The sequence below is a fragment of the Ambystoma mexicanum genome, chromosome 13 (genome assembly GCF_040938575.1).
Source record: "Ambystoma mexicanum isolate Mex_15411 chromosome 13, UKY_AmexF1_1, whole genome shotgun sequence".
NCBI lineage: Eukaryota > Metazoa > Chordata > Amphibia > Caudata > Ambystomatidae > Ambystoma > Ambystoma mexicanum.
In genome coordinates, this window is record NC_090938.1 from 717,723,643 (window position 1) to 717,751,232 (window position 27,590).

Consider the following 27,590-nt stretch of genomic DNA (forward strand, 5'->3'; position numbering starts at 1 on the left):
TTCGAGCACCTGACTCTGGTGACTTCCCAACCCGATTGGGCCTTCTTTTCTGTTGGGCCAACTTCCATTGACGTGAATTCTGTGTAGGCTGCGTAGGTTGGGAGGGGAGAGAGACACCATCGGCCGTTGGAGAGGACACACTGAGGGGTTGATAACGATTGCCGAGGGGCAATGCAGATAATACAGAGGTAGGCTTAGTCATTGCAGTAACCACCGGGCCCCCATGACTCCCATTACTTACGTCAATGCACAATGCTCCCGTGATAACAGAGTGCAGGGAGGTGAGACATGTTAGAAGGTGATGTTAGGGGATTTTGGGGTTGTGGAGACTCCGATTGATCAGCCAAAGTTGTCAAAGAGTTCAAAGACTTTCCAGGGTTCGATTGCTGATGTATTTTAATTATATTGGAGCTCATCGAGCCCCCTGTGCAGCCCAGTGTTAGATGACTCAAACAAATAATTACGGCTTCCGATTGGCCTGATTTGTGAGCTACTTCAAAGGGCCCCCAGATGTCTTTTAGAAATGTGGGGACCGAGGCAGAATTTAGCAGGGGCAGGAATTGTGACTTTCGCTGCATCACAAAAAGAGAACAGATCCGAAAATCCAGGGACTGCACAGTTGGTCTCTGGTGGTTTGCCTTGCAAATCCGCTATCGGCCGTCGTAGTAGCTGTGGAGCCCTTCCCCCCATCACCATCAATATCAGATAAGAGGCCCTTAATTTCACTGATCAATTGGTTTACATCTTTTATCAATTTGAGCATTCTAGATATTTTACGTTAGGAAGCACCAACTAGATTTGGGTCATCCGTCTTATTTTTGACCATCGTAAGGCTGTAGGAATTAGTTAAGACAGTGAAGACAACAGAAGCAAAAATGTCACCCTTGTGAGCAGGGCATGCCCGACTTAGGAGGCTTCCAGAGTCCGACTCCTCCCCCCTGCTCCACACGTTAGGCTACAGACGGGGCAGCTAGCTGGGCCACCAACATCCATATAAACGGGAGGGAGCAAAGACTAAACTGCACCCACTCTGCAAGTCAAGATCTACCATAGAAAATATAGGAACTCGCTTTGGGATTGTTTTTCTCTTGTGGTTTGTGAAATGTAGCAGTTTAGCAGGGCTTGAATGGTACTACTTAAATCAAACAAGACGCACACAGTCAGCCCCCAGCTTCAGGCCAAATTACCTTTGCTGCTTAAGTGCTTCCACAAGATCCAGGCAGTCCAGGCAAATCCAGGCGTCTCACTGCCTGACATGATAGATGGAGCCATGTAAGGCCGAGTAAAGCTGGTTAGGGATCCTTAAAATTACAGATCCGGTTCACCAGCCGGCACACAGCGCAAAGAGGGATTAGAGGAGATTTTTGTGCAGGCCTCCTGCTTATGCAGAGCACCTGCGTTTGCAAAATACTGCTCGCCCTTCACGCTCGTGGTTCACCGCTGCAGGCTAGTCTCATGAACTGTTGGGGCGTGGCTTTGATCCGTTTCTCCCGCTTCAGGCTTTTGCAAAACACTGCTCGCCCTTCACGCTCAGGCTTCAATTATATAACTTGCAAGCCAGGCCTTCAGCTATTTTCAGGTCAGAAATCTGGCTCCATGCCAATAGTTCTAGATTGTCAGTGTTTGAAAATGCATTTCATTTACAGACCATGTGTTTACCGCAAAGCACACCAAATACAACGCTGCGTGTAGAGCTTAACCAAATGCAGATTTCAGATACAATAGCTTCCACCCCGTTCCGTTATTGGCTCAGTCTGTGTTTCGCCACATCTAAGCAAATACAAGGAAGCAATGAAAGATCTCCTGTCACAAAGCGGCGGGATGAATCTAAGCTGGTGTAAACACATCAAGCCCCTACTAATTTCATTGGGTAAAGAAGATTTGTGGCAACAGGTGGGAACAACTGGGTACACGACCAACATCTACCCTAAAGATACCGGTCGCAATAACCTCCTCCACAGACTGAGTTCCCATCAACCGAGTCTCATCAAAAATATACCATTCGGCCAAATGCTACGGGTCAAACATATCGTATGTGTCCCTGAAGACTACTCACAGAAACTAGCAGAGATGGGGAAGAAATTCACTGCCCGAGGATATAAAACACAAGAAGTAGAAGCAGCTGCTACCAAAACAGCAAACATACAATGTGAGGAACTACTTATACCGAAAGAAAAAAAACACCTCCACACCACCACTGGTGTATGTATCTAAATTCTCGACCCAGAGCAACAGAATCGAAAATATCATCAAGAAAAATTGGAGAACCCTAACAGTCATCCGGAACTGAACTATATTATATCATTCACTGTGTGACTAAATCTAATGTGGACATGACTTTGATTCTATTGTACATTCCCTTGCAAGACTCTCTGTTGTGGTGCCGTGATTGGACTCCTTATTAGAATGATCATTTTTCCATTTACTGTTATGGCACTTCTTTAGTAACCTTCAAATTGTTTTTCATATACATGGTCACTTAATATGTCCATCTGTTTGTTTGTTTTTGCCACCTTTCTCCATGTTAGAACATTTATTTGCACTATCTTCACCAAAACCCAGCCCAGACTCTCCCGCCCCTCTGTATCCACAGGGGGGTCTGGGACACGAGGCAACGATGACGTCACAACGACTCCCGGTGCGTGACGCTGCAGCGCCCACTGTCATCAGGGCAACGGGCATATACACAATCGGCAATGCGATCCCGCGCACGCCACCACTGCGAGCTACACGCCCGCAATTGAAGGTGAGTAACATGTTTATGGCTGCCGGTTCTGCCAGCGTGGCAATCACACACATTTTCTTATACTCTTGCGTGGATCTTTCACAGATCTTACTGCAACAGCCTTCCAGGATCGCGCATTGCATCTAAAAGGTAACTGCCTTAGATGTGCCTTGATCGCACACCTATTTGCTCTTTTGAAATGCTAATAAAGCACTCTGTTACGTTCACAGACACAAAGGTCTGTTTACTAAGGTACAGTGTATCCCATACTTAGTAATTGATTAACTCACCACGACAGTCCCTCTCTCTCTCTCTTTCTCTCTTTTTCTCTCTCTCTCTCTCTCTCTCTCTCTCTCGATTTTACTCTCTTTTTTCTCCTTTTTCCATACACTATATGAACCAATTTGTAATGTATTTGGCCTTCGAATTTTGTTGAAACTGTTTGATCATGTATATGTAAATGCACTTTTGTCTGGATTTACCTCATTAATGCATATACATTAGTGCTCAGCCCTGAAGATGGAGTTTTACTCCTAAATGCATTGGCTATGAGCCCATACCGCTAAGGAAGCTGTTTGCCTCCATTTTTGGATTTGCTTATTTTCTTGATTAAATATCTTTTGCGGGACTAATCTAAAATATTGGACACTATTTTTACTTCACAACGTTCCGCTAACAAAGGAAGGATAGGAGCAGAATACCAACTAGCACAACATATATCGCAGCTTTTGAATAAGAGCAGCCTGTGAGCATCTGGCTTACTGGGTGGTGTCACCCAGTGCCTTTTACCAAAGATAATAAGCGCCCGGTCTTTAGAAAAGAGTTCAGCTGAAATGTTAAAGAGGTTTAACCGTCCAAGACAGAATTCTACCCAAACCCATCTCTGGTGGCTTCACAAGTCAAGACTGACAAAAATGGGGTAGAAAAGAGAATTTCCCATGTAGAAATGACATCACAACTCAAATGTAACTTATGCAACATTAAGAGGGTTATGTAATAACAATACTCACTGTATCATCAGGCTCAGAAAAGTGTCGGTCATTTCAGACATTGCTTAACTTTGCTTCTTTTAACCCTCTACATAACATGTACCTGTTGCTGCTTATAGCTTTCCATACTGTATGAAAAGGATGAAACTATGTGATCGCTTATCAATCAAAAGAATATTTATTTATTGGCTCTTTATTGGTTTGTTTGAATTTCACATATCAGCATTAAACATCTCAAATAGGAAAGAACAGCAATATTAATCATTTTTACTAATCGTATACACCAAGATAGATGAATATAGTTAGAAGAGGCTGAATTTGTCATCTCCAGCTTCTTTCACTCTGCTCAGCAGACTTCCATCTCTCAATTACTGTCATCTTTTATTCATGCCCCCCCCCCCAAAATCTCTATGAAATGGAAAGTCTGGTTCCCCTGAAGAGAGAACACGTGAAGTGTCTTGGAAAATCGGTTTGATCAGGACGCCATGCTTTCTCTTTGATGGAGAACCGGCTCCCGTGCAATGGTAATCCATGTTCTCCCAGGATGGACGCCAAGTGTTCTCATTATGGACGCCTTGTTCTCTGCTGAGGAATATTAAAGACAAAATGAACCCATTTTAGGATCAGTGAAGCGGTGGAAGGAACACATCTTTATACTAGATTGCCTACTGTTAGAATATGTCCATTCTAGTTACGCATGTTATGAAGTGCATTGCCTTAAAAATATAAATGTAAGTTTCTTGTGAATGAGGATAGGCAGTCCTCTAATACTTTGCTTATGTGCACTTTGGAATTGTGCTCCAACCCATTCTAGGCAAATGCATTTCCTGCAACATCAGTGCATCCGTCCTAGATTTTATACGACATCAGTAATCACATCTCATTGGCCACCTGCAAACCGGAGATGACATCCAGAACTGGGAATGAGTTACATACAGAATTCCAGGACAAGTATTCAATAAATCAACATGTGGAAAATTCTTGCAAGCTACTTCCTCTAACGATTCTGCACGATAAACTGTTTGGCTTTTTTTATATAATATGGGGACTTCATTTTACAAGCTATCAGGATATTGACTTAAAGATAGCAGAGAATACCACGTGACACCCCTTTAGCCTATCCGGAATCGAGCTTGCCCGCTCTAGTGTAGCAGCTCAGACATTGAAATTGCCACAGGAAGGTTTCATTTCATGAGTGCGTACGGTGAAATGACGGAAAGAGAAAGAGGGAAGGTGTTTGACATGACGAGGAACATTAATGCAGACATCGTTACTTGTGGCAGGAGATGCAATGAGCACATTCACACGAGAATGGGGTGCACACGATGTGCTTGAGCTACATGGAGGGGGCGTTCTATAGTCTGACATTATTGAATTACAAACATGGCTATGACCAAATTGAGAATTATTGAAAGTTGGGATGTATCCAAGAAACATCTCAATGATGTACATGGGTTTCTTTAAAACACCTGAGGCCGGTCTATAGGACCTAAACATGTACCTGTAGTGGTATGATATAATATGGTTGCCCTTTTTTTTTTAGATTGAATTGTATAGGCTCAAATTAATGGATCATCAAATCAAAGAGAACAAATGAACATCTCAATTAATAGACAGGACATGCCCTATGCTGGGGTACTCTACATATAACCTTGTACCCCAGATCTCATTTTTGGGGATGGTGCACATATGTGTGTCATTCATGCTGGATTGGCATGGCATACGCATGTGCAGGCTTTACAGGTAAACTATGTGCGCCGCCTCAGAGATACAAAGTCCCATATTTTGCTGTTAGACCCGAGATTCAGCCAACATTGAGCAGATTCACAAGAACCGCTCTAAATAAGCACACACACTGCTGACAGACTATATGAAAAAGCAATGTAATCCTTTGAGTGCCTTTAGGACCTACGTATAAACAAGAAAAGAGGGCCCTGGGTTTGCTACAAGAGTATGACAATTACATAAATGTAACTGTCTTTCTGATGCTTGTATCGGCTTAGATTCACATGCTTTCCATAGGCCGACATCTAGTGGCAAGTGCAGAGTATTGCATGACTTGTTTTTGAAATTCCAAAAGAGACACTGACAGGGCGTTTTTGTAATATTATCCCTAGTGTGATATGTACTGTACCCATGGTCCTTCAGGTCAGCAGATTTAATGCAACAACACCCCTGAAATTCAGCAATCGCATTCCAAGCAAGTCCACCTTTACTATGCACCCCCTGTTGCGCACTGGCCATGGCCACTGGTCACAGCAGTGGCCACTGTACCTTGCAACAACAGGTTTCTTTGGGGCCCATTACATCACATCAGTGATGTCATGTAATTATTGATGTCACCAGTGATGTTATTGTGGTCATATGCTGCACAACAGGGGGTGCATAGTTAAGGTGGACTTGCTCCAAATGTGACTGCTGAATTTGAGGGATTCTGTTATGTTAAATCTGATCACTTTAACCCTCTCTTAACAAAGGTTTTTTTCACTGAATTTCAAGGGTTTTGATATACTATAGTTTCTTTGGGGCCCTCTAGCTGTGGCCAATGTACATGTTGCACCACTAGTTTCCTTTGGGGCCCACTAGCCATGTTGCACCAACAGGTTTTTAAAGGGGCCTACTAGCCATGGCCTTTGGCCATTGACACTGTACATGTTCACCAATAGATTTCTTGGGGGCCCACTAGTAATGACATTTGGCCATGGGCACTGGCACAGAGACACGTTACCCCCTGCCTAGTAGATGTGATCACTGTAGGTGTAACATTTCTTTTTTGTTTTTAAACTCTTCAAATTCCTGCAGGATTCCCCCAATATTACCCCGATAATGTCAAAGGACTACACATGTGTCGGCATTGAACTACCCATGCCTGTGGTATTCCCCCACTATTGCCGCAATAATGCTTGAAAATCAAATACTCTTCCCTGCACTCACATGCACTCAACAAAGTACCCCCCCTTATCTTTCCATGGTCCCCCCACTCCCTGGGTTGCTTTTTCCCTACATAGCCCTCTCCCGTTACCCCCATCACTCTTTGTTTCGTGTGATGCAGTTTCATACCGTTCGCGTCTTCCGTTGTAGCCACAGTAATCCCACGGGATTCCCGCCAAAAATGCCAAAATGTCTCAACTGAAACTGGCTCCCCAGACCACCCCAACTCCCCAACATCACATGATGTCCTCTTCCTCCCCATCCCCAGATCCAGCTTGATGCAATGTCATCCTTTTTCCTCCTCCAAATAGCTTTTTTTGGTGCCCTTTTTTTCACATTCACACAGTATTGAGCAATAACATTGGGGACTTTTCATTTCTGAAAAGTCTCTCTGCTGAAAAGCACCATGGCAGATCTCGCTATATTCTTGGGAGAAGTGCGCACCACCTTCACCATAAAATATTTTAAAACCTACTGGACGGAAAACCCCCAAACCTGTCCTGGGAAATTAAGACAACGCTTTGTGCCCAAGTTGAATTGGACGTTTCCGCTAGGGCAATATGAATGGAAGTAGGCCGAAAACAGCGTTTTATTTTGCTTTCTTCAGAAATGTGAGACGGACAATTTGTAGATGATGTCTCAATAAATGTCATTTTATTAAATCATAGGTTTCAATAAACGCCTCACTATCCCTACCCTGACAAGGATTTCCCTGCCTGTTAACTAAAGGAAACACTCTAACAAAAGGATTCTGTCCCTCACACTTGTACATAAACACATAAGAAAATATATGGCAATTCACAACAATGATGATTGCATTTATTAAGTATTCACAGTCCCTCTTTATAACCTGAGTGAACTCTGCTTCCTCAGGTTTTAAGTTGGACTCAGTTCCAAAGTTCAACAAAAAGTCACAAGGAAATCTGGGTTTATAACAAAGTTCCAACGTAGTTCTTTGCACTTTCATCTGGTAAAAAGAAAGTTCTATTAATCCAATGTTCAACAAAAGCAATATCACTGTTCTTCCTTGAATGCTTATTTTCAGTCCATCAAATAGCATCAATGATATGATCTGCTACAACTTAAAAGATTCAAAGAAACACAGCTTTTTAACACCAGCATCTCTCAGCTCTCCCTTTAACACCATAAATCACAGTTTGTATCTTTGTCAGGACACCTTCACAGCACTTCCACTTGTACCTGGTTTTCTCTCATCCCAGGCCCACTTCTAAAAGGATTCACCACAAGGGTCTACTCGCCTGCCCGAGATTTTTTCACAGTCAACAGTGCTTCTGAAGTTCCACATCTACCGACAACCACAAGTTAACAACAGCTTCGGCTGTTTGCAGTTTTATGCTTTTCAACAACTTTTCAGAAAGGACCAGATTCATATAAGTGCTCCTCAAAACTTTCATGTAAGCAAGACACTCTTTATCTGAACATTCACCTTCCAGAAGGGCAGCTTCTTTGCCACTCTTGTCCTTCTGCAACACCAATAACCAAAATACCCTTAAGGATGTGATTCTACCTTTCCTCCTTTTGGCTTTGGCAATGTGAGTTTTTATGCCAGCTTTACTTTTATGGAAAAATCACAATCAACAAGCTTCACCCTTTTAAGACATTGCACTCGCCCCATCTCTACCTGTTGACATTAGCTATATAGTTACGATAGAGAAAGGTAGGAGAACGGTTTTGGTCAACAGTTATACCCTATTAAGACGAACTACATGCGTATTTCACAAAAATATATTTATTTTAATAATTTCAGCATAAAATGTCTCATAAAATGGAGAATAAAATACATATTCATTACATTCATCATCACACTCTAGGAATAGAGTTGATTCTAATAAAGACAAAGCACATGCATACAATAATTCTTAAAAAACAGATAAGCAGCAAATGTATATCTCTCATTGGTAAATAGATCGGCCTATAGGACAAATCCTATTAGGACACCGTTTTAGATCATTTTCAATCTCTAGATAATTATGAATAGTCTAGTATTAATTCTAGACTATAGACTCGACATGTTTCAGTCCTCTTGATGGTGGTGGGACTTTCTTCAGGAGTAATCAATAGTGATTTTTAGAGTAAATGCATTGCTGTTATAAAAGTCTTCTTTTAATGAGGCTTCACTCAGTATTAAGAAGGGTAACTGTTGACAAAAAACCAAAGGAACAAGAAGCACAAGGAACAAGAAGCAAAAGGAACAAGAGCACTTGTGCTCGTATTCTTTAAACACTATGAATGTGTGTGGGCAAATTTCAGCGGTAAACCAAATTTACCTGAATTCCCATGTGTAGTAGAGCCCTCTAAGGAAGGAGAAACGCCCACAATAGTTGGACAGTTTTCTAGTAAGAAGACAATTTCTTCTATGGGTTCCTATGAAAAAATTCATAAAAATAGAAGGATCAATGGAAACAGCCAGGTTATCCATATCAGTGCTCTGGAAATGCTTGATCATAGGTTCACAATATATGACCCCATTAGTCAGATATATAGAGTGGCAATTCTTTTTAAAAAAAAGACTTTTACTAAACAGGTTTCCTTGTTGACACTGCTAAATTGTTTGGAGACGTATTGTTTCTTTTTGGGGCTAGAATTTCTTACCTCCGTATGATGAGTCCGGTAAATCTGGGTCTCTTTTGTTCAGTTAGTTCAGGTATCAATTGCCGTAGTTACAGGTGTTACTAGTGTAAATCTGTCAGTGCACAAATCATACATAGACTATGGTCAAAGACCATTTTTTAATTAGTTTTTTTTAAAAACTGTTCAGAATTTTAAGTAGTCGAAATGTATATATAATTCTACGTCTCTATGGTAGTTGTGAAAGTTTTTTGTATATTATTGTCATCTCTCTTTGGCAGTAGTCTGCGGCTTTTAAAAATATCTATCCGGCGTTAAGGCAAAGGCTCCCGCTTACCTATGGTTCCAGCGCTGTCTCTTTTAAGTACTCGCGGCGATATAGTTTCACTCGGTTGGTCTTGTTTCCCGTCCTGAGCTTTCTGTTAGTGGGGCTCCATTAGTGTGACTGATTTCCGAATCAATGCCGGAAGACGCCGGCTATGCGTCGTGTACGGGCGCCATCTTGGGAGGTTCTAGTTATCAGAATTCTGGTCCTTTATTAGTGTTTGTCGTTGCTTGCCTGAACTAACCATTTGATTAGTGTAGCGTAGATCTTTTGGGTGGAAAAAGATTTTGCATCTCAACTCGGGTGTATTCAGTTTTTAGACTATGAATGTTCACACTTAAGCTATTTATTAAGCACCTGAGCGGTTACTGCCATTTTTGTATTCTTAGTTCTGCAGACTTCAAATGTTCTCTCATAGTTGGGTCTCTCACGGGGCATAGAATTCAGATTTTTAACCATTCTATAGATTCATTTAGCCCTTCTTTATCACTTTTTGTCATAAAGATTAACCTTTGTTCTTTTTCGAATAATATTTTACTCTTAATGTTGTGGTTATTGCCCTGTACTGTCAGGAGTACTGTCCATTTAAAACTTTCAAAATGATGATTGTTTTCAGTGAAATGTTTAACTAATGGAGCTGTTAGAACCTTGTTTTTTAAGCAACTCTTGTGTTCAAGCATTCTAACTTTTACCTTTCTGTTAGTTTTTCCTATGTAGTCTTTATTACATGGGAATGTGATCATATAGATCACGTATTCTGAGTTGCAGTTTGTCATCTGTTTTTGTTGCCACGGTTTCGAAAGGCCTATGTTAACATTTTTAGATTTTTCTGTAAGTTTACATACTGCACAGTGCCCACATGGATAGTGTCCCTTTATTGGTGCAAGGCCCCAGGAGCGGGTCAGGCGGTTAGTAGTTGGTATTTTTTCTCTGAGTTTGCTACTGCTTACCCGATTTCCGATGGTAATGGATTTTTTATAAGAAAACATTAGTATCGGTACTCCTGAATTTGAATCTTGGAAAATGTTGCAGTGTTTTTTTTACAATTTGGCTAATTCTCAGACTAAGGTTAGTAAATGTGTTAACACATACTAATTGATCTCTTTGAGGCCGTTTGGTTTTCTCTTCTAGAAGTGCATCTCGATTATGATTGGCTGCCTTTTTTGCTGATTTTTTCATCAGTTTTTTGGGTAGCCCCTTTGTTTTAATTTGGATGTTAAAATCTTCGCCTCTTCTTCAAATGCTGTTATGCGACTGCTGTTTCTCTTGAGGCGCAAAAATTGACCATAGGGTAAATTGTCTCTTAAATGTTTAACATGATGACTTTCGTAATGTAGGAGAGAATTTTTTTCAGTTGTTTTATGAAATGGTTTCACTAGTAGCTTACCATTCTCATGAAAAATAGTTAGATCTAAGAAATCAATTGATAGTTTTTGAATATTCATAGTGAATTGAGATGTCGACTACAATTATTAAGCCAAATTAGGAAGTCTTGTGCTTTTTCTGCTTTGCCTGTCCATAACATTAAAACATCATCAATGTATCTCGCCCACGATAGTATGTTGGGCGAGAACGGGTTCTGTGTGTAAATACATTTTTTCTCAAAATATTCAACAAATAAATTTGCTAAACTGGGTGCCATAGTGGCTCCCATGGCCGTTCCTTCGATTTGTTGAAAGAATGTACCTGAGAATTCAAAGTAGTTTCGTGTAAGGGCTACTTCTATACACCACAGAATAAACGAGCTAGGAACTGGATCGTTGTCTAGTCTGGTGAGCAGTATTTCTTCGATGGTTTCCAGAATCGCCTGTTGGGGAATATTTGTTTATAAGGAGACTATATCTAAGCCTATTAGATAGGAGCTCTCTGGGTCGTAAGGTAAGTTTTCATACTTCTTTATCACTTCTTTTGTGTCTTTTAAATAGGATTTCATATTGCCCACATAGCCTTTTAAATAATGGTCAGCGAATTTAGACAGGGGCTCAAGAATTGAGTTAATCCCTGAAACTATTGGTCTACCTGGTGGTTTTACTAAGGACTTATGTATTTTCGGTAGACAATAGAATTTTGGGATAGTTGGTTCAGGGTTATTGAGAAAAAGCCATTCTTGTTTGCTGATCCAGCATCTCTCATGAGCTTTAGTTGTTTTCAAGTCAATTAAACTTTTTAGTTCATTAGTTGGATCAGTTAATAGTTTAGTATAGTATTCTGTGTTATCAAGTTGTCTCTGGCATTCTTCTATGTAGTCTTTTTATTGAGCATAACTATAGCTCCCCCTTTATCCGCTCTTTTGATTATGATATCTTCATTCGATGCTAGTGACTCCATAGCTTCTTTTTCTAATGTGGTTAGATTTTGGTACATTGGTATTTCTAGTTTTTCAAGTTTACTGACTTCTGTTAAAACTCTTTTCTCAAACAAGATTGACTCGGGCGAAAGAGCATAGGTTGGAGGACAAAAAATAGAAGGATTCTTGAGTCCAGAATGATTAGTCATACTCAAATTAGAATTTTAGGGTAAGTTCGCGAAAAATTCTTTGAGTCTAATTTTTCTCATGAATTTAAAGAAGTCAGTGCGAAATACAAAAAGGTAATGTTTATTAGAGATAACATATCCTAGGCCTTTATTTAATAGTTGTTTTTCAATGGGAGTGGGTTCGTAGGAAGATAGATTTACTAGAAGTGATTGCCGCTCCGTAGGTGCCATGAATCAGCGTTTGTGCCGGCAGTGCAAAGTCACTTTTCAGCAGTACACTTTGAACTGTGCAAAAGATTCCATGAATCGGGCCCTAAGGTGGTACTCCCTGTGCACTGTTTGCTGTAGGACAATCCATATTATGTGTAGTTCATCCCCTAGAACCTATAGGAGTTGAAATCCAACAACTAATCATCAAATGCCCACTAATACCAAGCAAGTGGCATGCGTCCTTGTTCTGCCTCAACACAAAACACACTGCACTTTGGACTCCACTCTTGTCCACTCCAGATACATATTTTGAAGCACCTGCTGATTTAAAGGGCTTAGGGATGTTCAGAGGAGCTTAGAGCAATGTCTGCAGCTGGTTCTATGTGGCTTACCCCGCTGCGAGTAGCTCTCTGTTTTAGTTGGGCCATTTTTCTTGGCTGATGGGATCAAATCACTGGCTGCTGGGGCCTTAAAAGTGGGGATGGAGGGAATTAATTGGTTTAAGCTGTCTCGGCTATGTCTGCATTAGCTCAGTTGCATGCTCTTAAAGAGTTGTAATGAAGCCAGTTCAACGTACGGACCACAATAGATTGACCTTGCAACATAACATGATCATGGTGACTGTATGATGCTGGACAGAATTACCAATTTTAAAGGCATCAACTTGCACCTTAAGGGGTCTCAAGAATGCTTTTGCAATTTTAAACGTAGGTTTTCACTTCTGCTAGAGTTCAGCCATAGGTGATTTCTTGGCATCCAGTCTTGTATCGAGGTTGGTGAGAACAGCTGCAGTATGGCAGTTAGCGGTTGGATGCTGGTCGTTAAACATCCAGGGCGATGGTGTAGATCCCCAGAGAATACCAATTTTCAGGGTGGAGGGGGTTGTTCTCAACAACCCCAATTTCACCAATGTTGTCCTGTCAGCCAGGCAAAGGCCCTAAACCCATACTGGAGCGAGTCGGTTTAGGAGGAGAGCGTGCTCTACCATTTCATATGCTGCCGGCAGGTCCAGCAGGATCAAGATGGCAGAGTTATTCCTGTCCAAGGCCTTGGAAATCTTTCCTTGCGAGGATGAGGGAGGCTGAAATTAGTCTGAAATGTTGCAAACCTGATTGGTTGTTGTCTAGTAGGTGCAGAGTCTAGTTTAAATGCTGGGGGTATTATTCCGAATCTTATGTTGGAGTGGGTAAGGTAGAGGTACACCTTTGACAATGATAGCAGGCCTGGGTGCAACTTGAGTGCCAGACGCTGTCATCATTTTGACGATTTTGGTTATGTCTTCCAGAGGGTATTGATAGAAGCAGTTACTCACTGTACTAGGAGGGGGGCTTTGGGCAATGGTATGTTTGGTATTGGGAAATAGCATGTTACTCGAGGGTCAGAAGGCTCATATTGGGTGGATTGTTTTAGAAAATGGCTCGTAGTTTCTCTGAAAGATTTTATGATGGGACTAAAGTAGTGGAAGGTTGAGGCTGGCGCTCAGTTCCCAGAATATCTTGAAGGTTTGGGAGCGGAATCCTATGCTACAGGTTTTTGGAGTAAGCTTTCTTTTTCCTTTCAATCGGCACATAGCAGCCTCCAGCTTGGATTTTGAAGAATAGTTTATTGCCTTCAGATTGGGGTCTCCTCAATTCTTTCTAGTTTTCTAGTCGTTCTCTTTTGAGTGCCCAGGCCATCACTGTCTCCAGAGACCTGGTTCTCTCTAGGCTGGACTACTGCAACAGCCTATTTCTCAATCTACCTTCCTCTACTTTCTGCCCTCTTCATCTAATCCAGAACAGGACTGCAGGACTTAAAGGCATGGTCTAGTAAACATTTTTATTGTCCCTATGGGTCGGCCATGTTTTTTTAAGCCTAAGTGGCTCGATTTTAGAAAACTTTCCTATGGACCTTACCCGAGTTTTCGTCCATTAAACGCACGCGAAAACAAGCACCAGGGAGCCGCCATTTTCTGAAAATCCTATCTTTTCCCCGATCGCCCTGGCTGACCTGCTTTTGCGGCACTAAATCAATTCCCCCGCCCCTGAGCCTGACATTATCAAAACATTCATATTCCCCGCCTCTCCCCGTGATGTTACTGTGCTGCGTAGGCAAACGCGCCCAGTCGTCTTCTGCGCGACTCCACACAGAACCCGGAAACCAACACAGATCAACTCACAACACAGCGTGCCACAATTCAGAATATGAAACTGTACTTTACAATGAAACAGCAACACGGTACATTTGGTAAAGTACATTTATTTGGCATTAAATGTTTAGAGAATATTCAGCAATTGACATATGAACTCCGGAAGCCATTTATTTTCTTTTATCTGTATCCGCAATAACTGTTCCGTTTCATCTTGAGTCACGCGCTGTTCCTTTATGGCACACAGGGTGTTCATTTTCGTAAAAAGAATCACTTTGGAAGCACGGTGAACCGCAAGGCTGTTCCATCAACTAGGCACTAGTCCAGCCTAAAGGTTGTTATGTTGCTTCTAGCCACTAGTACAGCGTAAGGGCATGTGGGCCCTTGGCGATCGTCCCATAATATGGTGATCGTGCTCCAGTTGTTGACACGAAGCTGCAGGTGTCTGCTGAAGAATCCATCCGATTGTCTCAAATAGGTGGCAGTGGCAGTAAGGGATCAAATACCTGTTATCAAAACAAAAAAATGATAATTAGTCTCGCTAGCCGAACTTCATTAATATTACTCATTTTATTTATTACGGCCGATCAGAAACTATTTGCTTGCAAGGGTAGTTCAATGGAGTATGTTCGTCTCTAACATAAATGCGAAAAGTAACAAGATAAATCGAGGCCAACACACAATGATAAACGACAGTCTACATGCGTGAGGAATGATATGATATATGATATGGCATTTGTAACGCGCGTATACTCAAGTGTTTCTAGGCGTGACGAGGCAGGTGGGGAACAAGGGCAGACATACAACGATCTTACTAGGCCAGGTGTCTTTCTGATCGCGCATGGGGATGGGCTGTACAAGGATAGTTGAATACAAATTAAATAATAGGGCCAGCTGGTGGCAAGTGCAAGGTAAATGCCGGGACAAGGGGCTGAAGGATACAGAGACAGTCCCGTAGTGCAGGGAAAAGTGGCTGGGCCAAGGAGCGAGATCGGTGAGACCAGTGGACCTGCATGCCCACTACGAACAGTTTTACTTGCTTTTCCTAGCTCTTCATTCATTAATTTATTCATGCATCCATTCATTAAATCTTCATTCCGGTATAAAAGCGTGTAAAGATTTACTTACATTATATTTGAAATTTCCATTGTGTCTCTTCGTAATGCAGTCTGTAAAACGGACCGTGCTCTTGACAATGATTTTTCGTATACTGACCTAAAACTGAAACTCGGTCTAGTTTCTGAATTTTCTGCCTTATCGTCTCTTACGTTATTGCGCACTCCCTTCAAATGTAGTTCTTTCGGCATGGTCCCTGTCTCAAGGTCAAAAAACAATAGACCCTTATACTTCCAGTGCGACTTGTGGGCCTCATCTGGGCACTGTCCTTCGCATTCTTTATTTGCAACATCACGTAGTATAGGCATCTATGAGAACTTGAAGTTTAGAATCCGCCTATGTAGTGCGCCTCAATGTGCAAATGCGAACTGGCTTCTCTCCCAAATGCCACGGCCCGCTTGGCTGGCGCGTTCTAAGTGCCCCAATTTTGTCCCCGTTGTCTGCGAGCTTTGCAGCCCAAATTGAGACATTTAATTTTTGGCGGAAGGTCAGGGAAAGTATAAAGTACCACAGGAGTTGAGTTAAAAGTGAGATTTATTGCTTGTTTGTTTGTTTTATTATTTGCAATACGCAAGCCTCCCCTCCGTTAACAGTGCGCAGCATTTACATTTAAATGAGATGAGACATGAGAAAAATATATACATACACATATGTGAGGTGAATAGAGAGAATTCAAAGATGACACCCAGCTTGTTCGCCACCCATGATGGTGAAGTTAGGGGTTAGGTTTACAGGTACACTGTACAATAACATTTATTTACAAAAAGACAATCGTATTGCAATTATTTAAACCACGATTTGTACTTCACAATCAGCTGTGCATCGGGTGGGCATGGCACAGTTGCAATGTTTGGTGGCAATGGATCACTGCTCTGTACAGAAACGTCCAAAATTCCATATCTGTGCTTCTCTAACACAGCAACAATAAGGCCTTTCACAAAGTCGAACTGCATTTCATCATAGACTGGTTTGATCACCCATTGCTTACTTCGTTTTGAAAACACCTTAGTGTAGCGAGGCATCCTAACTTTACCCCTAGTCCTAGATTGTTCACGTCCGACATTGTTGTTATGGGCCAAGACCGCTAGTAGAGTGCGATGTTTCATGCCCCGAAAGCTAAAATGCAAGCGCTTTGGCCTGTACTTTAGGCACATATTGTGGAACACCTCCAAATCTCCTGTGTGACAGAATTCTGTCAGTCCTCTCAAATCTCTTGATAGAGTTTTGTCGAAAACAATCTTCTCAATGGCTTTGTGTGTCGGTGAAGATGGAATCAACCACTTCTTCTTCCGTGACTCCTCTGGGGACAAAGGGCCATGTTCACATTGGTGGAAATGTTCATTTGCTGTCCAGCGGTGAACGTTGGTACAGTGGTGCATCAGTGACTGCCATTTTTCAAGTAGTATTTCCACTGACCCCTCACAAGTTTTTGAGCTCCACCAAAGATGGTTGGTGATAGAATGTGACCACTGCAAAATACTTTCAAAACCTTTTTTTTTTCCTGCAGCTGAGATTTTCTTATTGATTGATTTAGCAAGATGCCATACGTCAAATTGATGTTTAATATGTGGGAACTGCTCTCTCATTGTCTTGGCAATTGAAACGTGTCTATCCGTGGCTATGAGGTCGATGTGCATCCCCCTCGATTGTAGATGTTCCACTGATTTTATAAATCCTAGTTTCTCCATGGCCACTGAGGATGTACATTGTGTTACCTGCACGACCTCCGAACTCACAATTTTCTTACTATCCATGTCCTGAAAGTGGTAGGTGCAGTACTTGGCAGAAAATCCAGGGCTATCGCACTGTCCATCGCCGGCTAGCCTGAATCGTTTGCCTTCGAATGTACTTGCTAGAGACAATTGTTCAATTCTCCAAGCATCACTAATGGCCGGAAACAGATAATCACGTTGGTATGTGTAGTACAGCGCTTTAGAAATGAAATGGAGTCCCACAAACTGAAAGAAAGCCTCTAACTTTCTAAAACTGGAGCCACTAAAAAGTGATGCAGCTGCACACAGTATATTGCCTGCTGGCATTTTCCCCAGCATTGGTTGTGCAGACCATGAGAACCTATGATTTAATCTACAGGCGGCATTTATTTTGACGTTACTGCCTTTCATTTGACGAGTCACATTAATCAATGGCTTCCCACATACACATTTCAGCATACTTATAATTTCCATCAAACAACTGTCGAATACAATGTATTTGCTCTCTTTCATTATACTGTCATCCTGCGTCAACGTTGTTTCGGCCTTTGACGTTGTGGAGATGTCAACACATTGGAAAGTAATATCGCTGCTATCAAGTATTGTTGCGTCTATGGATGCTGCGGCTGGTTCATTCTCTCTCATTTCAACATCTGCGAATTCAACATTGATGGGAGAACACAACAATGTCGACATGTTTTTTGGTGGCAATTTTTTGGCGGGTGTAGATTGTGTAAATTGATCTGCAACTACTTCAGAGCTATCTTCAATACATTCAATAACATCTTCTTGTGGTGGTCCGGTCGCACTGTAGCTATGGTCCAATGTAACTTTGCTGTAGTCTCCAAACAGAGCTAATTCATGTTCTGGCCATTGGACATGAGCATCTCGAGCCTGAACACGCCTCGCCTCAATTAATAGTTCCTCCATAGTGTACATGGTCTGGCAAGCCACATCTCTCATTCGCTTCACTGTCTGTGTGTGTATAGTTCTGACGCCCACGGGTAACTGGAGGAGAGATTGGAAAAGGGATGTTCAGTTTAAACACAAGATGGAGTGTAGTAGAATTGACTGGAAAAAACATAAAATAGTCCCCACCACAAACATTTTTTTAAAGTTATTAACTGTTTGTAACTAACCTTTTTTTGTTTTTTTTTCTTTGCAACTTTTTTGACTCGACCTTCAACATCTGCACGCTGTAGCTCCGATTCGTTTCCGCATGTCCTCCCTTCCTCTTGCGCTGCAAGGACTATATTTTCTGTATCCGCATAGACAGCAAGGAATGAGGCTCCATCGTCTCCCTGAAACATAGTACTTTCATTACTATGTATCAAAATATTGTTAGCATAAAACACGTGAGGACGAACACACAGGTACATCTCAATAGCCAAATACGATTTAAACATTGTGTGCAACAATCAAACGACAAGTATTCGACCAGTGATGATCTATTTCGATGGAACTGTCAGTATGCATACCTCTGGCTCTGCATGGACTGCCATGAATGGTTGTATTGGAGAGGAGGCATCCGCATCTCCCTGAAACACAGTACTTGCATTAGTATGCTTTTCAATATTGGAAACACAACACACACTTGGGGTCGACGGCACAGGTACATATAAAGAGATAACCGCAAAAGATGCATTGTCCAAAAGAATCAAGGAAAATCCAAATATGATCACATTTAATCGACTTATTTCAACGATTCCTTTACATCTGCATCATCTCAATGAGATGTTGTGATTGTGGTGGAAGCTCCGTCGTCTCCCTGAAACACAATACTTGGATTAGTATGGTTTTCAATATTGGAAACATAACACACACTTGGGGTCGAACGCACAGGTACATATAAAGAGATAACCGCGTAAGATGCATTGTCCAAAAGAATCAAGGAAAATTCAAATATGATCACATTTCATCGACTTATTTCAACGATTCCTTTACATCTGCATCATCTAAATGAGATGTTGTGATTGTGGTGGAAGCTTCGTCGTCTCCCTGAAACACAGCACTTGCGTTAATAGGGAAGAAAGTATAGCAAATGTAATCACGTTATATGATCACGCATGATGGAGCTGTCAGTATCCATACCTCGTGCTGCTGAAGAATATCTATGGATGTTGCAAATGTAGTGCGCACTTCCGAAAGCTGTTGCGCCGATTCGTATACTTGAATGTCAGGCTCTGCATCAAGTGCAGGGGTTGACTCTCCATCAACTGCCTGAAACATAGTACTTGCATTAGTGAGGATTACAATAGTGAAAACATAACACACACCTGGGGTCGACAGCACAGGTACATATCAACGGCTAACCACGAATGAAACATTGTGTAGAACAATCAAACAACAAGAATTCCAGCTCTGTTGATGACGCTCGATGGAGCTGTCAGTATCCATACCTCCTGCTGGTGAGGAACATCTAGAAACGTTGTAGATGTGGCGGACGCTTCAGCATCTCCCTGAAAGACAGTACTTGCATTAGTATGGATAACACTAATTATAACTGAAAACAAACACCAGTGGACGATAACTAAGGTGTATATTAATTGGAAAGCAGTAACCAAACATTCGGTAAAATAATTACACGATAGAATAAAACTATTACTTGACATGCATAAAACAAGTATGTAGCAGATTAGCCTAGTAAGATTACCTGATACGCGCTAGAAGTGGTTGATAACTGCGACCACGTCAAGGATGTAGAATGTTCTTGCTTCAGATTCAACGGATAGTCAAGAAGTTGTAAAGGTCAATTAATGATTGATAATGAAATGGCAATATTACAAATAGCCACGTAAGCCGACAGAATACTTGAAAAATGCTCAATACAGCACAGTTCCCTCTCCCCATATATATATACATTGCGTATGTGGGTTATGAAATCGAAAAAGAATATATTGATAAATGTCAGTATTCAAAAAACTATACACTCATATCAATATCAAAATTATTACAAGGGATAGAACACCTACAATATCTATTAATCCATTCGGCTACACACTACCGCAAGGCCTAAAGCTAAATCGGGACATTTGACTCACCGGTGGCGGAATGTGGACGAATAGAGTGGGAATAGCGTTTTCGCGCAATTTCCGTGTCGTTCGCCGTTTATTCTTCTTTGTTACCCAAGAAGTTGTGTACATGTCCAAGGAAAAGTGCCGGCTGCAGATGCGGTATCGATCACCCCTCTTGTCCTCTAAGACTTGTTGGACTCTACTTTCCAGCTCATCCAGTGGATATCCGCAATGTCTGACCCATTCTCTTATTCGATCAACAGTTTTCGGGAATACATGCATTGTAGTTCCTTCAGATTTCGCATGGGTCTTCGAAGGGCAACCGCTAATCGAACAGGCAGGCATTGTTGATAAATCTGAAAAGTAAATATCGACATTATTATACAATCTTCAAGAGTAAAGATTTGATACAAAAGTAAATGAATCATACAATGATCAATGCAAGGTTTGTTTTGGTCGCAGGAACTATACCAGTTCATTATGTGCTGCTTAGTATTTGCATAAGTTGCAGAAATGTATAATTGATGTGTCTGAAATCTGAACATGTGACTCGTCCCTTGGATGTTTTGTCTTGCACGAGAAGGAAACATGCTAACATTATTGACTGGACCCCCGAAGGATGCAATTCAGTCACAATAGTCACAGATGAAAATAAATAGATCTATTGATAGCATAGCAATGGAAACTGAAGTCAATACCAATGAGACCAATGAACATAGCACTATTTTATACTCTACTGGAAAATAGATAGAAATTTAAGAATCTGCGAAATATAACCAGGATACGTGGCCTTACCTTGACCAACAAACAGTTGGGTTCAGCAAGCAGAGCAGTATGTTGCGGGAGAATAGGTGGATGGCCACAGGTAGTGCACAGATGGGTATGCTCGAAGCGGTCGGTCACAGAGTTCACGGATAGCACTACGACAAGCAGATTAGCATAGATCTCAGTGGTTCCCAGGTAGCACGTTCAAGAGTTGAGTTGCAAAGCACAAAGATGTTCTCATGAGACATATCAAGTGGTTTTTAAAGTATTAGAAACTGGGGTGTGTTTGTGAATGAATGACGTATGTATGTCGTGGTATTAGGGGGGCGGCCTTCCTCGGGGGAGGCCTGCCTGGAGACACAGGGTCTGAGTAGGCCATGTGACCGATGGCCCCTTGGCGTGGGACACCTTTTGAAGTGTACATGCAGTTTGGCACCTTGGCCTTTCGCGCCCCGGACAGCCCCCCATGCCAGCGCTCATCCCCGGGTGTGAACCGCCTTTGATACAGGGGGTGGGATGGATGGCCCTGGGGCGTGCAGATAAGGCACAGGAAGACTGCTGAATGGAGACACACTTATGTGGATTGCAGGGGGGCGGCCTGCCTCGGGGGAGGCCTGCCTGGAGACACGGGGTCTGAGTAGGCCATGTGACCGATGGCCCCTTGGCGTGGGACACCTTTTGAAGTGTACATGCAGTTTGGCACCTTGGCCTTTCGCGCCCCGGACAGCCACCCCATGCCAGCGCGCATCCACCGGCTCGAACCGCCTTTATATCAATATACAGTATATCGCCTTTATATCAATGATAGTATATCGTTGCTTATCAATAACAAATGCCACATACCGGAGATTCTTGTGAGCACAGACCCACACTTCAACCGGTGTATTATAGTGGCCAAGACCCTAGGGCCTGTATAATCCAATGGTAATTGATAGTATAGATATATGTGTGACTTTTATATAGACATAACCTACTGAAAGACTTTGGACAAGTGTTATTTGGTGCATGCATTATCGATAATATGTTATGTTAGCTTAGATAGATAGTGACCACCCTGCACAGGTGTCTGACGTCCATCCTTGAATGGAGACACACTTGATTCATTTAAAGAATCGAGACAAACGTTGTTAAAATAAATGTGGTGTTTTATTTTGTATCTTATTTTCATGACACAAAAAAAAATTAGAAGACTTTAAAGGTTATACAGGTCAGGTTGCAGCACAGAGAGAGAAAATCCCTTGTACTGACCGCTGTCACTCGGGAACGTGTCTCTAATGGCACGAACGGCACAGGCGGGTATCACTCTTCGAACGTGGTGTCCAAGCCTCCCGTGAAGCCACCATGTAAAGGAACGATAGGCCACCAGCCTGTACCACCTGTGAAAAGGAATGAAACAAACTGTTTTTAAATGACCCAGATGAGTTTAATAAACGTTTGTTGTCAATGACAATTCTTGTAACTAATGGCATTTTACACGGACAAATGCTATCTATACAATGCACACTATTGAATGACTTACATGCGTTACAATGATATGTAGATGTAATTTTGGATATAGTAGAAGAACATGAAATAGGAGTGGCATGACAAGCAGAGTATATTTACTCGTTACTCGGATTACGAGGACGAACAGTTGCTCGAAGTTCGTGCATAAGCACCATCATTATTCTCAACACGGCCCGTGTGAGGCAGGGTGCCCTGAATTCTGGCAGCTCGGTGATGCATTGCGGTCGTGGCTCGCCTTCCGAAATGTAGGCTTGGAATCCCGAGTTTTCTCGGCAGCAGCAGTTCTCGTACTCGGTTGGCATTAGCTCGCACCGACTGCATGTGCACCAGGTGGAGACGCCGTCCATGCGACTAGGCCCAGGCTCTTCATCTGTTGAATCGTCCTCCCAACTGCCGTCCGAATCCCCATCGTTTTCGCGTGCTTCCCTTTCCAGTAGTTCCTCCTCGGTATACTCGGGCTCGTAAATGTAGGGCATTATTGTAGCCATTGTGTGGTAAACAAAGTAAAATAATTTACAGAGATGTTCACACGGGCTACAAGCGGCAAAGGTAGCTGACCAGAGCACAGAAACGAGTCACAGAATACTCAAAGTAAAACAGAGAGAGGAATGGAATCGAAAATCGGCTGCTGTCTGTTGTGAAACGGTCTGTTTATACTTATTGAGGAGAGAGGCTTCCTGCCATTTCCATGGCGACACGTCATTAGCTGAAGCGCAGCGAATGTTGACACGAGACGTGCTTTGGCGTTGGGAAATGGGCGGTACGAGTCTGCTGATGACAGGCTCAGGGGCGGGGGAATTGATTTAGTGCCGCAAAAGCAGGTCAGCCAGGGCGATCGGGGAAAAGATAGGATTTTCAGAAAATGGAGGCTCCCTGGTGCTTGTTTTCGCGTGCGTTTAATGGACGAAAACTCGGGTAAGGTCCATAGGAAAGTTTTCTAAAATCGAGCCACTTAGGCTTAAAAAAACATGGCCGACCCATAGGGACAATAAAAGATTTTACTAGACCATGCCTTTAACCTTGGCCTCAAGTCCGGTGACCGTATCTCTCCAGCCCTGAAATCTCTACACTGGCTCCTGGTGGCTGCAAGGATCAAGTACAAGACCCTCTGCATCGTCCACATGGCTTTCTGGGGCCGGGGCCTGCATTACATCTAACTCTCTCTTCCAAAATACCTTCCTTCCTGAGCTCTTTTGCTTAGCTACCTCCAACTCTCTAAGGGTCAGACGCTTCTCCAGGCAGAGTGGGGGGGTAGATCTCTCTCCTATGCAGGTGCCTCCCTCTGGAATGGCTTCCCTGCCCCGCTCATCAAACTTGAGACGGATGAACTGAAGTTCAGGAAGCAGCTCAAGACTTTACTTTTCTCTGCCGCTTTCTCTCTCACCCTCCCCTGCTGACCTACCTGTTTGCTGCACTGACTGGTTGCTTGGCTACCCTCAGAGTCTCACTGGGTACCAGCCCCCTGTGATCAGTCTCACCTGCACTGCCTGTGGGCTTACCGCACACTTAGTGGCTGTAACTGTAACCTCTACAGTGCCCTGCCTCTTTGCACTTACTCAGAGCAATGCTGCTCTGACTGCACTCCCCCCCCAGCCTTCGCCTCGGCACTTCTACCTCTCCCTTCCCCTGCACTTGCACGATCTGAATGACACATGGCCTAGTAAGATCATTTGTCTTGTCCTCCCTTGTCTTGTCGCGCCTTGAAACTCAAATGACATATCATTGAACTATTTGTTTGCCCTTTTTTGGGGAGGCTGCAGTTGTTTTCTTAGTATAAGGAACACGCATATCGAGAGGGCGGGTAATTTGATGATCAAGCTCTAAGGGTTGTGCGACGATACTCCAGGTGTCATCACTTCTCCCCAGGGGGAACCCTTTCCTATGGGTCCCGGGAGGGTGAGGCTGCTACCCAATAATACCCCCAGAGGTGGTTATATGCAAGAGGACCTCATAGGAAGGAAATCCCCTTCTAGGGACAAAGACGATCACCTGGGTCACAGCCTCCCCTCAGCAGTAACAACCCCAACATCACTGGCCCCATGTTCCTTGCTGAATAACAATTGTGAGGACGGACCTATGTATTACGCTAATTCCGTAACTGTATCTAAGGGTGACAGTACTGTGACGAAGAAGATCTTCAGGAACAATGAGCATTGCAGGAAAGACCGCTGTGCCAAGCAGAGAGAGAGCGAGATACTGAGCCCTGGTGTCCCAAGCTCAGAGAGACACTGGGCAATGTCGAGGAGAGGCACTGCTGTACCAAACCTTGAGATACACTTAGCAGTGCATGAACACTGCTGTATCAAGCCCAGACAGACGCTGCGCTGAGCAGTGCTGAGACACTGCTGTATCAAGCCCAGACAGACACTGAGCAGTGCTGAGACACTGTTGTCTCAAGCACAAAGAAACAGCGGGCAATGTCCAGGAGAGACACAGCTGTACCAAACTTTGTGTTTAGGGTATCACAATCGTGGTTATCATGCTGCAGGAGAGAGGAGACTCCCAGCATCTAACCAGGTAAGAAGTAGGCAACTGGCAAACCTATCAGGAGTTTGTATACACTGATATGCCGTATAGAATAGACAATAAAGATAATTATGCAGTGAAGGAATGTGAGCAAGCTACGAACTTAAAAATTACTCGGAGCGCAAGAAATTGATCAGGAATCCCAAGAAGAGAGCGACTATAGATTCCAGTGAGTAAATATCCAACTAGATGAATAGAATGGGTTCAGGCCAATTATGGACATATTCTGAAAAAATGAATTCGTTGCAGGTCACACACATTTGAGAGACATTTGGAGACTGCAGACGAACATTAGATAATTCATGCAGTACAGGTCGGACCTTTACTTTAAAATTATTTTTCGATTATGACAAGAATGATCACAAGTACATTGACAAGATCATACATTGTATACACTCAAATAGTTATCCAAATAATATGCATACTTAAAACACAGTTATGCTAATGCCTTCCTGAATTCTCCCCCCCCATATCAGTCTATGCAATTTGATTTCTATACAAAAAATTTATCAATATTTCTTTTTATTATTACACTTATTTTATTTTATTAAAATGTTTTATTGGTTTAACAAAACCTTTAACATGATTACATCATATTAAAAAAGAACCATAAAACATAAAAAAGAAAAAGAAATATAAACATATACAATTACACATGTATTATTTCATTCAATTCCTTCTTCATCATTAGCACTCTATCAATAAATTTCAACTCTGCAATCATTAAACCTGGCTTTTCTCCAATTATCACCCAACCCCACCACTCGCTTGTACTTTCACCCATAAAATATTCTCCTAAATAAATTTGTCTCATTTCTTTTAGCGAGTTGCAAACTGTTACCCAATGGCTTAATGTCTCTATCATATCTTTCTTCTTACAAAAAGTACAAGTATTAGACTTATACTGTAAATAAGGAATATCCCTGAAGAAGCTCACCATAGGATAGCTGACTTTCATTCCCTATGTGCTGAAACACGTGTAGGCGGAGATTAATGTGTGGTATCATTAAGTGACAGATTGCTATGAACACTAATGAGCTATTGACTTACAACAAATGTTGTAAGTAGTGGAACCAAGGAAGTTATAACCATCCTTGGAGAAGCTAAGTGTAATTTTAATGTATGTGATTTTACTTTTGTCGATGCTAGAAGTACATATACGTTAGAATAAGAAATATTTAAAAAAAGATATGTACATCTAATAATTTTCGCGATATTGGGCTCATTACGGGTCTGGTGGTAACCGTGCCGGTGATACCGACGGGTTGCCGCCAGACTTGTAAATATTTACCGGCGCCTGACTTCCCGGTGCCACCGGGGGATTACAACCCCAGCGGCCCGGAAAGTCAGGCGCCAGTAAAATAAGTCCCCATTCCCATAGAGTCCCATAGAACTCTATGGGAGTGGGACGACGGAAGCACCGGCACCGTTGCTAAATTATAAGTTACTCACTGTAGTGACTAACGTACTCTTAGTCCATAGTCCCCTTTCCTCCATGCTGCATGGGCTTCCCTTGCGAGGGACGGGAGACGGAACCTTTTTCACCAGAAAAAACCTTCTTCCCTTTAAATTTAGAGGCGCGCGGGGGTGCGGCCCTGGGAGCATGCGCTGCCCTGACTCCGCCCGCCGGCACCACACCTCAGTCCCCATAGATGCATCGACAATAGCCTTACCATTACCTAATGACACCAGTATTATTGGGGGGGTGAGGAGGATGGTGGGACATATGGAGGAAAGGGGACTATGGACTAAGAGTATGTTATTCACTACAGTGAGTAACTTATAATTACTATTATGTCCCATCCCTTTTCCTCCATACTGCATGGGCGATTACAACTGAATGTAGCCCCAGGGTGGAGATGAGACCTTCCTTAAGCAAACAGGTTCCTGAGAACCGCCTGCCCGAAACCTGCATCCGATTTGGAGCCGGCATCCAAACAGTAATGCTTGCAGAAAGCCGAGGGAGTGGCCCATGTGGCTGCCCTGCTTATGACCTGCTACGGGACATGGCGCTGAAATGCGATGGCCGTTGCCTTGGCCCCGACTGCGTGGGCGTATATGTTCGCCGGAAGGGGCTTATGCTGGCCCTCGTATACTTCTTTGATGGCCGAGACTATCCAGCGGGATATGGAGGCCTGATAGCCTGTTCTTGTACCTCCAAAAGTGACAAATAGGGTGTCTGACTTGCGGAAGACCTTGGTCCTGTCAAGGTACAATTTCAGGGCACGCCTGACATGTAGGCAGTGCAGAACTCTGTGCCTCGTCCTTAGGATCGGCAAAAAAAGTAGGAAGGGCAGGAAGGGCAATTTCCTCATTCAAATGGGAAGCAGATGGCACCTTAGGCAGAAATGCTGGGTGTGTCCGCAGGACCACCTTGTCCTTGTGAAAGGTAGTATATGGTTCTGAGGCGACAAGCCATAGAACCAGAGAAGGACTGGGTTTTTATTTAAGAGAAGCCTAGGACGGTGCCCACATAAAACGTATTGTCAAAAACAGAAGGGTCCTAGCTCCTCTCGTCACTGCTCCCTTAGGAATACAAATTCAACTATTTGAAAACCTTGCTGCTACACCCCCTCAGT

General features: G+C 42.8%; 1 protein-coding gene across 2 annotated transcripts in view; it reads right to left on the minus strand.

The window, feature by feature from the left end:
* Nucleotides 1-3,869: 3,869 nt before the first annotated feature.
* The window catches only part of LOC138521789 (E3 ubiquitin-protein ligase TRIM39-like), a 168,765-nt gene continuing 145,044 nt past the window's right edge, over nucleotides 3,870-27,590 (minus strand). For both annotated transcript variants that reach the window (XM_069634875.1, XM_069634874.1), the window contains one exon: nucleotides 3,870-4,299. In XM_069634875.1, the coding sequence (XP_069490976.1) occupies nucleotides 4,190-4,299 (110 nt within the window). In that variant the 3' untranslated portion in view covers nucleotides 3,870-4,189. The remainder of the gene's footprint in view (nucleotides 4,300-27,590) is intronic.